Source organism: Cynocephalus volans, chromosome 10 (assembly GCF_027409185.1).
Source record: "Cynocephalus volans isolate mCynVol1 chromosome 10, mCynVol1.pri, whole genome shotgun sequence".
NCBI lineage: Eukaryota > Metazoa > Chordata > Mammalia > Dermoptera > Cynocephalidae > Cynocephalus > Cynocephalus volans.
The window spans coordinates 102821075-102835850 of NC_084469.1; the positions used below are offsets into that span (position 1 = coordinate 102821075).

Here is a 14776-nt window from a genome sequence, read left to right on the forward strand (position 1 = left end):
CCCATCAGACTGCACCATGCCCCGCACCTCCCGCCTGGGTGCTGCCATCCAATATTCCAACCCTGACCCCCATTCTTTGAAAAAACCCTGTACAGTGATATGAGGGGCTAGGAAAGGCCAGCTGCTGGGGGGTCCTTCAGGTTCTTACGTGTGCCCGTACATAGCTGTGATACCCGCGGCCAGCAAAGACCTTCTCTGGGCCTCAAGGTGGACACTGGCTCCATACTACGGGGGACAGAGGTCATCTGCAATTGAGCCTTTGATCCACAGGAGAGAGCTGGTGGCATCGACCTTTGACCTCCACCCAGGCTTGGGCCAAAATGGTCAAAATGTAAGCCTCTTGGTGTGCTGCTTTGTATACACTTAATTTCTCTCTCTTTTTTTTTTTTTGGTGGCTGGCTGGTACGGGGATCTGAACCCCTGACCTTGGTGTTGCAAGGCTGTGCTCTAACCAACTGAGCCAACCGGCCAGCCCTATGCATTTAATTTGTTTAGTCACTATGTATTTTTTTTTTTTAAAGGTGACCGGTAAGGGGATCTCAACCCTTGGCTTGGTGTTGTCAGCACCACGCTCAGCCAGTGAGCTAACCGGCCATCCCTATATAGGATCCGAACCTGTGGCCTTGGTGCTATCAGCACCACACTCTCCCAAGTGAGCCACAGGCAGGCCCTAGTCACTATGTGTTGAGCACCTGATGGATGCCTGGCGCTGTTCTTTGCAATGGGGCCCAGCAGTGAAATAAACAAATTGTTCTAGGACAGACGAGAAACAGGATAAAGAAGAACATGATATCATCTGTTAGGATGTGGTGAAAGTTTTCGAGACAAGTGAAACAGGAGAGGCAGATGAGGAATGTGGGGTGGAAAGGGAAGGGTGATTTTAGACCCAGGGTCCCCTGACAAGGTGATCTTTTTGACTAAAGACCTGAAAGAAGGGAAAGAGTTGGGCATGCAGATATTCAGGGGAAAGTTGGCCAGCAAGAAGGAAAGACTAGTGCAAAGGGCCTGAGGGCAGGTTGTACAGGACCTTGTGGGCTGCAGGAGGACTTTTTTTTTTTTTTTTTGGTGGTTGGCTGGTACTGGGATCTGAACCCTTAGACCTTTTTGTTACAAGGCAGTGCTCTAAGCAACTGAGCAAACTGGCCACAAACAGCTTTGGCTTTTAATCTAAATTACACGGGAGGCAGCGAGGATTCTGAGTGGAGGAAGGACAGGATCCTACTTAGGTGTTTATGGGTGCCCTCTGGGGTGGGGGAAACAGATCTTGAGAGAGGGCAGAAGGAAAGAGAACTCTGATCCTCAAGAAAGCTCAGCAGGGGAGGATTTGTGTGTGTCCAACTTACAGATTAGGAGGCACAGCTCTGAAAGAGCTCACCACTGGCCCGAGGACACCCAGTCGACTAGTGGCAGTCTCTGGATTCGAACCTGTGTCTATGTGACCCCAGTGCCATTGGGTAAATAAACATTTATTGGACAAGTTTTGTGCCCAGTGACCTCAGAGGGATAGAGACCTTGAGACCCAGGAGACAAACAAAGAGCTTTCTCTGTTTCTGTTACCTGCAATGGGATGATGAGTGCAGGAACTCACTCAAGAAACATTTATTGGGGCTGGCTGGTTAGCTCAGTTGGTTAGAGGGCAGGGTTACTAACACCAAGGTCAAGGGTATGGATCCCCATACCAGACAACCACCAAAAAGGAAGGAAGGAAGGGAGGGAGGGAGGGAGGGAGGGAGGGAGGGAGGGAGGGAGGGAGGGAGGGAGGAAAGAAAGAAAGAAAGAAAGAAAGAAAGAAAGAAAGAAAGAAAGAAAGAAAGAAAGAAAGAAAGAAAGAAAGAAAGAAAGAAAGAAAGAAAGAAAGAAAGAAAGAAAGAAAGAAAGAAAAGAAACATTTATTGAGCACCTGCTATGTTCCAAGCACTATGCTGAGCGCTGAGGCAATGGCAGAGAACAAAACGGAAATTTCTGCCCTGGGGAGGTTTACACTGTAATGGGGGAGGCAAACAAAAAGCATTAAAAAACAGAAAATTATATACGATGTTGGAAGATAAATACTAATGAAAAAAATAAGTTAGAATAAGGGGGTCAGAAGATTGCTATTTTAAGTAGGGTGGTCAGGGCAGGCTCCTGTGAGGACATGACATGTGAGCAGAGAATGACAGCAGCAAGCCATGTGCTGCTCTGGGACAAGTATGTTCCAGGCAGGACGAACACAGCCAAAGGCCCTGAGGTGGGACGGTGTAAATGAATGAGTCAGCGAAGGAAGAATGCGGTGGTCAAAAAGGTCCAGCCAACACTCGCCACCCCCGCCAGTCTTTCCCAACTCCTGGCCTTTGCAACTGATGATGCCTCAGCCTGAAACACACTTTCTCCTCTGGACAAAGTCCTGAAAGACCCTCAAACCTCAGCTCTCAAAAGCCCCCTCTGAGAGCCTAACCCCCATGTTAGAAATTCCTCCTCTGGGCTCCCACCGACCCTGTGTATCCTCCTCCCCGATTCCGATCCTTCAGCCCTTTACATTGGACTGTATCGCAAGGGTGTCTGCTGGATTTACCACTGTGCCAGTGGTACACAGTAGGTGCCTAATGAATCATTAAGCAACCAAGTGCTGTTCCATCATTCACCAAATAAAATCTGAACTCCCTGGCATGGGACAAACTTTCGAATCTGCCTGTAAAATAGTAAACTGCAAATTGGTTCTGGGAGGAGACGCACAGCTGGTTATGGTGGTGGCTTCTGGGAGAGAAACTGGGGGGCAGGGGGCAGAGGTCGGAGGAGATAGACCTTTTGTTCTAATTATCCTTTTGTAGTTTTTGAAATTTTCTTTACCAGGTGTGTGAATTACCACTGAAAACATAAATGAATAAAACCCTGCAAAATAAAGGATTAAAAGATGTTTTAAAATTGCAAAATAGGGCTGGCCGGTTAGCTCATTTGGTTACAACGTGGTGCTGATAACACCAACATGCAGGGATTGCATATATATATAGCAAAACACATGGAGTTTTAAACACACATCGACAGTTATTCTTGCAGGGATAGAATACGCAATGAAACACATTGCAAATTTTTATTAATACTTCACAAAAATGTCCGTAAAATATTATATATCAGATGACCCCCCCCAAAAAACCCACATCTTTTTTTTTAAATGGTCCTCACAATTTAATCACCTCTTCAAGGCCCCTTGCCCACATCTGTAACACAGCATTCAAGTCCTCCAGGGTCCGATCCCACACTCGTCTTGGCTATTTATCGAGTTTTCACCTTCGACCCCGTATGGCACGCTTTGCCTCCATCACTTCATCAAAATCTCGTAACCTTCCCCATTTTCCAGATGAGGAGACTGAGACTGGGCTCGGAGACCACGTTGCCACTGAGCTCGGTCCAGTCCGCACTGGCCTCCAAGTGGACAGCCCTGGACGCGGAGGGAAGGCTGCTATGGGCTCTGGCGCCGCCTAGAGGTCGAGTGGGGAATGTAGCAAAAAAAAAAAAAATCCTAAAAATGAGTGTGTGGATTTGGGGGCGGGGTGGGGTGGGGGTCGGAAAAGAGGGAGGCAATCCAGGATCTGTGGACTCCGAACTTTGATCTGTCCTCGGAGAGCCCTGGAAGGCCTGAGAGCGAACAGAACCCTGGCCGAAGGGGTGGGGGGGACAGACAATCTGAGGGGTCTCAGGGGGACATGGCCCTACCCTGGGGGATCTAAGCGGGGAGCACAGTCTGACAGGCCCAATCCTGAGGGCTTTCCGTGGGACATAAAGCCCTGGCTTTAAACAAACAAAACCACGGAATTAAGAGAAGCCACCCCGAGTCTTGGGGGCTACGTGGGAGCGTGGCCTGGAGGGCGTGGTCGACATCCAAAGCTTAACGGTTATTGGCCGTATTCCCTTAAGTGCCCGCCCCAGAACCCCCCCCCCCAGCCATGGGCGGGTCACTCTTCCAAACTTAACGCTCAGTGGCTGAGTCAGGAGCATTTCCTTTTGGCTCGGAAGTCTCATTGGCTGGATTCCTGCACGGGCTCGTGGGGGCGGAACCCAAAGGGAGAGGCTTAGGGGGAGGTGGGGCTCTCTGCTGCGGAATCGCGTTCCCAATTGTCGCAGAGGGTCCTCCAGCCAAAAGTAAAAACTGGGGTCTGGGGGCTAGTCCTGGGGCGGAGGTGGGGGCACGCTGGGCCGGGCGCCACTGTCCTCGCTCTTGCACACCCCGTTTTCCAGAACCGAATCGAGTGGGGTGGGCGGTGTTGTGTGCGTGACGTCATCTCGAGGCGCCAGGCGCGGCCAGAGGGAATCTTGAACTCCCGCGGCGTGGGGAGAGGTGCCGCGATGCTGCAGTTGATCCGGGCCGGGGGGCGGGCCTGGCTTCGGCCCACGGGCTACCGGGTGAGGCCGGGGGGCTGGAGGTGGGGTCGGAGGACGAAAGTTGGGGTCCAGGAGTCGCCTCTCATCTTCGCATGCCCCATACAGGGCCTGACCTCGCTGGCGGAAGAGGCAGCGCAGCCGGCGGAGACGCCGGAGCCAGTGGCGAGCGCGGGTGAGGCAGCCGGGGTCCCCCTAGGAGGGGTGGCGACGGGAAGCTGTGACCCTTGACCCTGACCGCCTCATCGCTCCAGGTCTCCAGGCGCCCGTCTTGCGCAAGTGCGAGCTCCCGCTACCCGCTCATCGGCGGCCGGTGCAGGCCTGGGTCGAGTCCCTACGGAGCTACGAGCAGGAGCGCGTGGGCCTCGCCGACCTGCACCCCGAGGTTTTCGCCACGGCGCCCAGGTGAATGGGGGCCGTAATGATGAACTGGGTGGCAGAGGGATGAGGAGCGGGAGCTCAGGAATCATGGTGGCCTGGGCTCGTACCCTTGGCAAAGTGCTGAATTTCTAGAGTCTCCGTTTCCCCACCTGTCAAAGGGGGATGATGGTTTTCTCTGCCGCAAGGTTGTGTGAACTTGAGGACTGAGAGGTGACATTCTCTAGGGTTTAAGGACACAGAACTTTGAAGCCCTATTGACTGGGTTCAAAACCTGCCCTCTCATGCTTCAGTGTCCCCATTCCGTCAAACCTCAGGAGGTTGTTAGAGCGCAGCCTTGTAACACCAAGGTCAAGGGTTCGGATCCCCATACCCGCCAACCACCAAAAAAAAAAAAAGACTTAATTTTGGCACATAGTGAGTTTTATAGAAATGTTGATTGTGATTACTGTTAATTGGTTTTTGCAAAAAATGAGCCGTGAGGAAGAAGACTAAACCCACGGCCTGACACAGCCTATTTGCATTTCAGTTAACTGGATCCTCATAGCAACCCTAGGAAAGGGTATTGTTATCTTTGTTTAGTACATAAAGAAACTGAGGCACAGACAGGTTATGTAACTTTCTCAAAAGGTCACACAGCTTGAAAGCGATAGAGCCAGCATCTCATACTGTGCAGGCCCACTCCTTGGGCACTGTCTCTCCTACGCACCATTTCTGGCATGTAATAAGTATTATTAAATGTTTACTATTACTGTTACTTGTGTGGTTTGATCCCTGCCTTTAAAGAGTCCCAGTGTATTAGGGGGTGACACAAAAGTTAAAACAGAACATTATATTTATTCTATAAGTATCTATGAAGCATCTGCCAGATTCTTTGTAGGAGTTGGGAACACAGCAGGGAATGAATGCTGCTTACAGTGTAGAGCAGGGATCAGCAAAGTTTTTCTGTGAAGTGCTAGATAGTAAATATTTTGGGCTTTGCAGACCATTCTGTCTCTGTCTCAACTACTTACATTTTAGTGTAAAAGCAGTCATGGACAATACGTAAACGAACGAGCATGGCTATATCCCAATGAAGCATATTTACAAAACTGGGCAGCAAGCCAGATTTGGCCCACTAGCTGTAATTTGCCAACCCCTGTCAAACTACCCTGGCCACTGTGTCCGGTGTAGGCACATAATATGAGCCTCACAGATAACTGAAATTTTTCTAGTAGCCACAATAAAAACAAACAAAAAACCAAACAGGTGAGATTTATTTGAATAACATATTCAATAACTTGTTATATCTAAAAGTTTTGCCATTTCAAAATGTGAAACTGACCATTTTTCAGGTGTTCTGTGGGCACATGTGACCAGTGTCTACTGTGTTGCAGAGCTAGACAGGCAAACCAGTCCATAAAGGAGGTGGCAATAAGTAAGTGATAATGGTAGGAAAGAAGAAAGGTCCTGTGAGGAGTTAGGGGCGGCTCTTTCTTTAGCAAGGGGGCTCCTTTCAGAAATACTGTTTGAGCTGACACCTGTAAGCTGAGAAAGAGCCAGCCAGGGGAAGAGTATCTCAGGCAGAGGGACCAGCAAGGCAAAAGCCCTGAGGCTGAACCCCACCTTGCAGAGAAGCCAGCTTGGCTGGAGGTTGTGCAAGACGAGGTGAGAGAAAGGGGTGTGGAGCCATGGGAGCATTATTTAAGCAGAAGTGGGCTTCTTATGTCTCTTTCCCTCTGCAGGCTGGATATTCTGCACCAGGTTGCCATCTGGCAGAAGAACTACAAGAGAATCGTGAGTGCTGCTAGTGGAGCGAGGTGGGGGAAGGAGCTTCCTGTGGAGTTCAGGGGCAGGAGGCGGAGGAAGCCCATTGGTGTGTTTTCTCTGGATTATCTGCTTGGGCCTCATCTCTCTCCCAAACTATTCGCTGATGGGTCCATTTTCAGGCATTTTCTGAGCACTCACCATCGTGGGCATCAAGTTAGGTGAGAGGATACAACAGTGGACAAGACACACACGGTCCCTACCCTCATGAAGCTCACAGTCTGGTGGGAGAAGTGAACATAATTCAAGGAGTCTTGTCTGTCAATGTGTAACTATGGGCAGTCATCCCAGAGAAAGGGGCATTGCACCTTAGCTCTACAGTAGAAGCTACGCGGGTATAGGGGCAGTGGAGTTAGGGTGGCAGTTTGGGAATAGCATGTGCAAAGGCCCTGTGGCAGAGAGCAGACAGAACCCAGTGTCTCCATAGAGGTCAACAGGAGCAATGGTTAGGAGTTGGGATTTTATGCCAAGAACATGGAAAAAACTATTATCAATCAGAGTCTCCCTGCCATTTGTCTGCCCACCCAGGGGCCCAGCGAGTCCTCCCCCTGCTCATTCCCTCCCTGCCTCCTGATCGCACTAGGAATAAAGTCATCTGCCCAGCATTCCAAGCCCCTCATGATCCCTCACCCGCTCCTCTTCCCTGATTCTAGCCACGTCTTTCAGTTGCATGACCCACCTTCCTTTCAGTTGCAGCCACATTAAAATCCTTTTGGGGGCCATCCCGTGGCTCACTTGGGAGAGCGTGGTGCTGATGACACTGAGGCCGTGTGTTCGGATTCCTATATAGGAATTGCCGGTTAGCTCACTTGGGAGAGCATAGTGCTGACAACACCAAGTCAAGGGTTAAGATCCCCTTACCAGTCATCTTTAAAAAATAAAATAAAATCATTCTGACAATATTGAGCACCTGCTGTGTGCCAGGGGCAAAGCCCCTGCCTTTGTGAGGCTGGTTCTGGACTGGGGGAGGGAACTCTGATTTCTTTAACTTCCCCCTCCTTCCCCAAGCACCCTGTGCTTGTCCCAATAGAGCCCCAGTCAGTATGCCTCCTGTCTGGCTCCCCAGCAGCAGGACTGGTCTGCCCAGCTCACTGCTCTATTCCTGGGCATGGCATCTGCCAGCTGCAGTGACATCTGCCTTGTGCACTTGACCCCCTCCTCCCTTTGTGCCCACAGAGCTATGCCAAGACCAAGACTAGGGCCGAGGTTCGGGGCGGGGGCCGGAAGCCCTGGATGCAGAAAGGCAGCGGGCGGGCCCGGCACGGCAGCATCCGCTCCCCAATCTGGCGAGGAGGTAAGAGGGGACAGGCGAGGTGTGAATGCAGGGCCAAGGTGTGTCTTTACACACTGCTGCTCATATCTGGCAGGATGGTGTCAGCCCCATTTCCCCCACCTCATCAGCCTACCTGGGGACTCAGGCCTATGGACCGCACCACCCACACAGGGGACAGAGATCTGAGAGTCGTCCACTCCGCCCTTCTGCACCCCCTCTCTTTTAAGATCGTGGCCACAGGGCCGGCCCGTGGCTCACTCAGGAGAGTGCGGTGCTGATAACATTAAAGCCATGGGTTCGGATCCTATATAAGGATGGCCGGTTAGCTCACTTGGGAGAGCGTGGTGCTGACAACACCAAGCCAAGGGTTAAGATCCCCTTACCGGTCATCTTTAAAAAAAAAAAAAAAAAAAAAGATCATGACCACAGCCCCTCTGAGCCCCACCTCCTGTCTCACCTCTCCTGTCCCACCCTTCACCCAACACCCAGAGGGATCCTCCTAAACCTCCCAGCTCCCATGACCTTTGTGTGAAGTCAGAGCTCCTTACCTTGGCATTCCAGGCCCTGGTAGCTGCAGACCTCCTCCCCCTTGTCCCCTTCATACTCCGCTGCTCAGCTCTGACCAGATAGAGCTGATTCAGACTCCGTCTCGTTTACCTGGCACCTCCCCTCACCTTTTTGATGTCTGGGCCACGCTTCCTTCAGGAAGCCCTCCCTGTCTTCCTTCAGGCACTGCCAACCCTCCCCAGCCCTTTGCGCTGCCCTGATTCCCTGCGGTCATGCCTCTGCCCTGCCAGAGCATGAGTGGCATGAGGGCAGGGACCGCATTCGTCTTGTTCTCTGCTACGCTCCCAGACTCTGGCATCTCCCTGATCCACTGCTGATGCTCCCAAAACCCACTCCACTTGCTCTGCTGCTGCCTGTGCCTGATGCCTGCCTGCCTCCCCCTCCAGACCTGGAAGTTTTTACCTCCTGATAATTGCAGCCTGAACAGCTTGTGCTTTAGTTAAGCTCGCACTCTGTGCTGCTTTATGTATTCTACGCTGTAACTCGCCATGCACTATGGGGTAGGAACTGTCTGATCTCAGGATTTGACAGCTGGGGAAACTGAGGTCCAGCGAGGTGAAGTGACTGGTCTGGGGCTGTCCCTGTTCGAATGTCCCCTGAGGCCCCACCCTCTCTGCTGGCGTTCAGTCTGGCTCCTGGCAGCGTCTCCTCCACCACCCCCATGCCAGGGCACAGTTCTGATCTCCAGGCTCAGCAGTGGCCCTCACCTGCTCATTCACCTGTGTCCCCGCAGGAGGTGTCGCCCATGGCCCCCGGGGCCCCACAAGTTACTATTACATGCTACCTATGAAGGTGCGGGCAGTGGGCCTCAAGGTGGCACTGACTGTCAAGCTGTCCCAGGTACTGCTCGTTTGGTCCCGCTGGGAGCCACCAGGATCTTGGAGTAAGGGCTGTGGGGGGTAAGGGGTGCTGTGGACCCAGGGCTCAGATCCTCCTTTGCTCCCACCAGGACGACCTGCACATCGTCGACTCCCTGGAGCTGCCAACCGCAGACCCCCAGTACCTGACAGAGCTGGCCCGCTACCGCCGGTGGGGGAACTCTGTGCTCTTAGTGGACTTGTGAGTGTGCAGGGCCAAGCGGGTGCTGGGGGGCCTGAGCTGTGGCCTCTAGAGGGCTCACCACCCAGCCTCTGTTCCAGAACACATGAGGAGATGCCACAGAACATCGTGGAGGCCACCTCTGGGCTCAAGACCTTCAACCTGGTTCCAGCTGTCGGTAAGCAAGGGGCCCCAGAGTGTGAATGTACAGGCCCAGCTGTTAGAAACAGGGGCCTGTTCAAATCTTGCAAGTGACCTTGGGGAGTTACCACCTCCCAAGGTCACGTCTGTCAAAGCTCTTATTTGCTATAGCCTGTTCTCTCCACAGCAGCCAGAGGGTGCCTGTGAACACCTGAGTCAGGGCATGTCCCTCCTCTGCCCACAGCCTTCTGTGGCTCCCACCTCCCTCAGGGGAAAAACCCAAGTCCTCCCTGCAGCCCACCGGGCCCTGCACAACCTGTCCCGTCCCTTCCCTTTGCTAACTCCAGTCACTCTGGCCTCCCTCTGTTACATCGTGTTTATTCATTTGCTCTGTGTCTCTCCCTCTGGCATGTGAGGTAGGAATCCTGGCCAAGCACGGGGCAGAGCCTGGCACGTAGCAGGCTCACGGAAGGGTAGGGGCTTCAGATGTTGGGGGGGGGTGGCCCTGCACTGACTGCATCCTCTCCCCACCCTGACCCCCCAGGCCTGAACGTGTACAGCATGCTCAAGCACCAGACGCTGGTCCTCACCCTGCCCACTGTTGCCTTCCTGGAGGACAAGCTGCTCTGGCAGGACTCACGCTACACGCCCCTTTATCCCTTCCGCCTGCCCTACTGCGACTTCCCTTGAGTCCTGGCCTGCCCCACCCAGGCCCATCGGCTGCCCCGCTTCCTGCACCATTCTCCATGCAAAGCGCCTGCTCTGAGCCAGGCTGTGCCCCTGGCACATTTGGGAGCCTCCCACCCCACCCTGCAAAAGGGAAGTGCTGCCTGGACCCCACTCATCCCAGTTGGGAAGCCGAGGCCACACAGAGTGGCCAAGCAGATGCCTCTACCAAGAAAGGACAGCTCTGCAGAGAGCTCACATGAGCTCCCGCCCCAGTTCTCTCTTTCTTTTGTTTTTAAAGTAAAGTTTATTTTTTAATCAAGATACACAGAACAGCTCATTGCCATTTCAAATAATTGTTTGGTGTGCTGGGCCTTTTCTGTGGTGCTGGGCACTGCTGAGTGTCTGTCTCTTGGAGGGGCTGGCAGTCGTGTTTAAAGGAGACTTCAGTGCTGTTTATGGAAATGACCAGAATTAATTTACCCTGGGTGAGTCAGACTCCATGAGCTCGCAGAGGTGCGTGGGCGCCAGTGGTTCCTAGGAACCGGCTCCTGGCACTTCCCCGTCCTGAGTATTGTCACTGTTTACTCTGGTCCCCGAGAGGGTTTGCGGACCCGTTTGTCAAGCCTGAGATTGTGGGCTTGATTCCACAAGTGGACGCAGTGTCCAAACCTGACTTTATTCTGACAGTCTCCCAAAGCACAGAGTCAGAAAAGCAAATGTCTCACAGTAAAGGACCAAATAAACACATTTGTAAAAACACCGAACCAGTATCTCAGTTCTTGATTCAGCTGATGTTTGGCTGCCAAATTATCTTAATAGTCATGACAGACTGTAAAATAATGTGGTCAGTTTACTAAATGTCAGCCAAAACAGCTGTCTGTCTGTGTGGGCTGGCCAGGCCAGGCGGCCACAGCGACCTCCCTGTCGGCTGGGCCGCCTCTAGCTGAAAACATCTCTGGATACCTCTCTTGGGATCACCTTCAGAGCTCGTAACATGTTCTTTGAACATCCTCACTGGATGTAAACTTTGATCCTTAAAGCACCAGTAAAAAAAGAGAAAGCTGTTGGGGCCAGTTAAAAAGAGGGGATGCAGGGGCTGGCTGGTTAGCTCCGTTGCTTAGAGCATGGTGTTATAACACCAAAGTCAAGGGTTCGAATCCCCACACTGGCCAGCCACCAAAAAAAGAAAATGATACGATGTCTAGAATGTGCTTTAAAATATTTTATTTATGTATTTTTTGTGGCTGGCTGGTACAGGCATCAAACCCTGGACCTTGGTGTTAGGTGTTTTAAAATAATTGGGGTGGATAGGGAGGGGACAGTGTAGTGTGTGTATGAGTTTGCTGGGGCTGCTGTATCAATACCACAAACAGGGCTTAAACAGCAGAAATTGTCTCCTGTTTCTGGAAGCCAGAAGTCTGAGATCAAGGTGTTGGCGGGTTGGTTCCTTCCAAGGGCTCTGAAGAAGACTCTGTTCCAGGCCTCTCTCCTTGGTTCTGGTGGCTTGTGACAATCTTTTGACATTCTTCAGCTTGTAGAAGAGTCACTGATCTCTGCCTGTTCACATAGCATTGTCGCTGTGTGTCTCTGTGTCCAACTTTCCCCTCTTCCTAAGGACACTCATTATGTTGGATTAAGGTCCACCCTAACGGCCTCAACTTGACCATCTGCAAAGACCCTATTTCCTAATAAGATCACATTCACTGGTTTCAGGGCTGTCTGGTTAGCTCCCTGGGCTAGAGCATGGTGTTGGTAACACCAAGGCCAAGGGTTCGGTTCCCCATACCCTCCAGCCAACAAAAAAACCTCTCCCTGAGGGCAGGGCATCCAGAACTGCAGCTGACTGGCTGCAGGAAGCTAATGCTGATGGATGGGCTGGGATATGGTTCCCAATGAAACCCAGAGAGCGAAAAACAGACAGCTCTCAAATGGTAGCCAGGTTGCCTGCTTACTGGGGGTCAACAGAGAGGCCCACCAGGAGGGGTTTGACCGTACAGCTGGATGGAAGAGCCACCACCCAGATCAAAGATGCCCCCATCCCAGCGAAGTGGTGTCTAGGAAGGAGGAAGCCTCAAGAAGCCTTCAGGTTTCTATCCTTGTACTGGTCAGCCACCTAAAAACAAAAAACAAAAAACAAAAAAAAAAAAGAGGAAAAGCCTCCAAACCTCCCACCCACCATAACTACATGGGATATCACTTTAACTCTGCTGGGTCATCTGGAGAGTGCAAAGCCAGCAGCCAAGGAGGAACTGTCCCCTGACCCCTGTCCCCTTCTCCCTACAACTGGGCAGGAGGGGGGACAAAAGCCTGGATGAGAGTGAACAGCAGAGGGTTCAGTCTCTTTCCCACCAAGGCCTCCAGCCCAGAGGGGCCTGAGCCAGAGCTCCCATCCAACACCAAGTCAAGTTCAGAGATTTGAACATGATGTTTACTTGGGCTTGAATCCAGGGCCAAATTCTCAGCCTGGGGCAGGGCAAGATTCCACCACTGAATAAACTTTCAAGGGGTAGAAAGAAGCAAAATCATGTTTTGATCAAAATGCACACACACATCATGAATTTTTGCTTAGCTCAGTTGGTTAGAGCATGATGTTATAACACCAAGGTCAACGGTTCAGATCCCCATACTGGCCAGCTGCCAAAAAAACAAAAACAGACCCACACTCTAAGGCTTTTAGGAAGAATTGTTTGTGATCCTGGCATTAACAAGGTCTGTGGAAACAGAGGTGGAAGCATGTATCTTATGCATAGGAAGTTTGGGCAAAGATTCTAAGAACTGAGTCATAAAGAAACTGAGAAACAGTATCTATCACTTTCTGTTCTCACTCTATCTAGTATCTATTATTATCTGTGCACAAAGCATCTTATTGAAATCTCACATCCACACTTTGAAGTAAGTGTTATCCCATTCTACCGCTGGGACCATTAAGGCAAAACTGGGGGAAGTGGCTTGCTAAAGGTCACAGCTTGTGGCAGGCACTCTCAGCACTCTGGCCACATCACCTCAGCACTTGCTGTGCATGTGCTGTGCATGTCCTGTGCATGTCCCCAGCTGCTTACTGTTGCAGTTCCACCCTGGGATTGCCCACTGCGAAGGTCACAAGTACCGAAAAACCACAATGAGATACCATTGCACACCCACTAGGATAGTAATAATAATAATAAAAAACATGTTGGCAAGGATGTGGAGAAATTGAAAGCCTTGATCCCTTGTACATTGCTGGTGGGAATGGAAAATCATTCCACTACTGTGGAAAATAGTTTGGCAGTGCCTCAAAAAGTTAAGAACAGAATTATCAGGTGACTCAGCAAGTCCACTCCTGGATACGTGCCCAAAAGAACTGTAAACATGTTTACACAAAAACTTATACATGAATGCTTGTAGAAGGATGGTTCATAATAGCCAAAAAGTGGCAAGAACCCAAGTGTCCATCAACCAGTGAACGGACAGACAAACCATGGTGAATCCGTACAATGGAATACTATTCAGCCATAAAAAGGAATGAAGTATACACTTAAAATGGTTAAGATGGTAAGTTTTATGTCACACATATTTTACCACAATTTAAAAAAATGAAGTAGGGATGGTTGGCTAGCTTGCTTGGGACAGCACGTTGCTAATAACATCAAGGTCAAGGGTTCAGATCCCCTGATTTGCCAGATGCTAAAAGTATAAAAAATGAGTAATCGTTTTAAAAATTTTAAAACAAAGCATACCCTAAAGAATTGTAAGTGGATTCAAATGGGTACTGTATGCTAATGTTTATTACAGCGTTATTCACAATAGCCAAAAGGTAGACACAACCAGAATGTCCATCAACAGATGAATGGATCAACAAAATGTGTTGTATCCATACAATGGAATATTATTTGGCCATCACAAGGAATGAAGTCCTGACACATGCTACAATACAGATGAGCCCTGAAACATAATGCGAAGTGAAAGAAGCCAGACACAAAAATCATACACATTGTGTGATTTCATTGATATGATATACCCAGAAGAGGCAAAGCCATAGAGACAGAAAGTGGATTAGTAGATGTGAGTGGGTAAGGAGAGAGAGGATTGAGAGATATCAGGTTTCTTTTGAGGATGATAGAAATATTCTGGAATGAGTGGTGATGGTTTGTACAACATTGTGCAAATGCTAAAAACTTACTGGCTAGCCGCCAAAAAAAAGAAGAAAGGAAAAAAAGGAAGTTGACTCCTAAGGAGCAGCCCTCATGCAATGAGGGACAGGTTGGTGTAGAGTCTATGCGTCTTCCACAGCTCCCCAGTGGAACTGAGCCTACCTAGTTTTCCCCAACAACTAGGGGAACGCTCAGAGACAAGAGAAGTGAATTCATTCAACAAAACTTTTTTTTTTTTTTTTTGGCTGCTGGCTGATAGGGTGGATCCAAACCCTTGACTTTGGTGTTATAACACCATGCTCTACCAACTGAGCTAACCAGCCAGGCATCATTCAACACAGATGTATCGATCACCACCTATAAGAATCAGACATTGATTCAGGTGCTGAGACTGACAGCCTTCCTGCCTTTCTGGAGCTCG

At 50.5% G+C, this 14776-nt stretch overlaps 1 protein-coding gene across 1 annotated transcript; it reads left to right on the top strand.

The window, feature by feature from the left end:
• Window positions 1-4272: 4272 nt before the first annotated feature.
• MRPL4 (mitochondrial ribosomal protein L4) lies at window positions 4273-10989 on the top strand. Its single transcript, XM_063112123.1, has 9 exons — window positions 4273-4377; window positions 4462-4528; window positions 4608-4758; window positions 6456-6507; window positions 7714-7831; window positions 9111-9217; window positions 9327-9436; window positions 9517-9593; window positions 10101-10989. The coding sequence occupies exons 1-9, from the start codon at window positions 4321-4323 to the stop codon at window positions 10244-10246; spliced, it is 885 nt and encodes a 294-aa protein (XP_062968193.1). The 5' UTR covers window positions 4273-4320; the 3' UTR covers window positions 10247-10989.
• The last annotated feature ends 3787 nt before the right edge of the window (window positions 10990-14776 follow it).

What these genes read in the sequence shown, in the direction of transcription:
- MRPL4 (XM_063112123.1), top strand. Translation starts at nt 4,321, where the DNA reads ATGCTGCAGTTGATCCGGGCCGGGGGGCGGGCCTGGCTTCGGCCCACG. An exon ending in AGAAGAACTACAAGAGAATC is followed by an intron (nt 6,508 to 7,713) that starts GTGAGTGCTGCT and finishes TTGTGCCCACAG; the next exon opens with AGCTATGCCAAGACCAAGAC. An exon ending in TCTGTGCTCTTAGTGGACTT is followed by an intron (nt 9,437 to 9,516) that starts GTGAGTGTGCAG and finishes CCTCTGTTCCAG; the next exon opens with AACACATGAGGAGATGCCAC.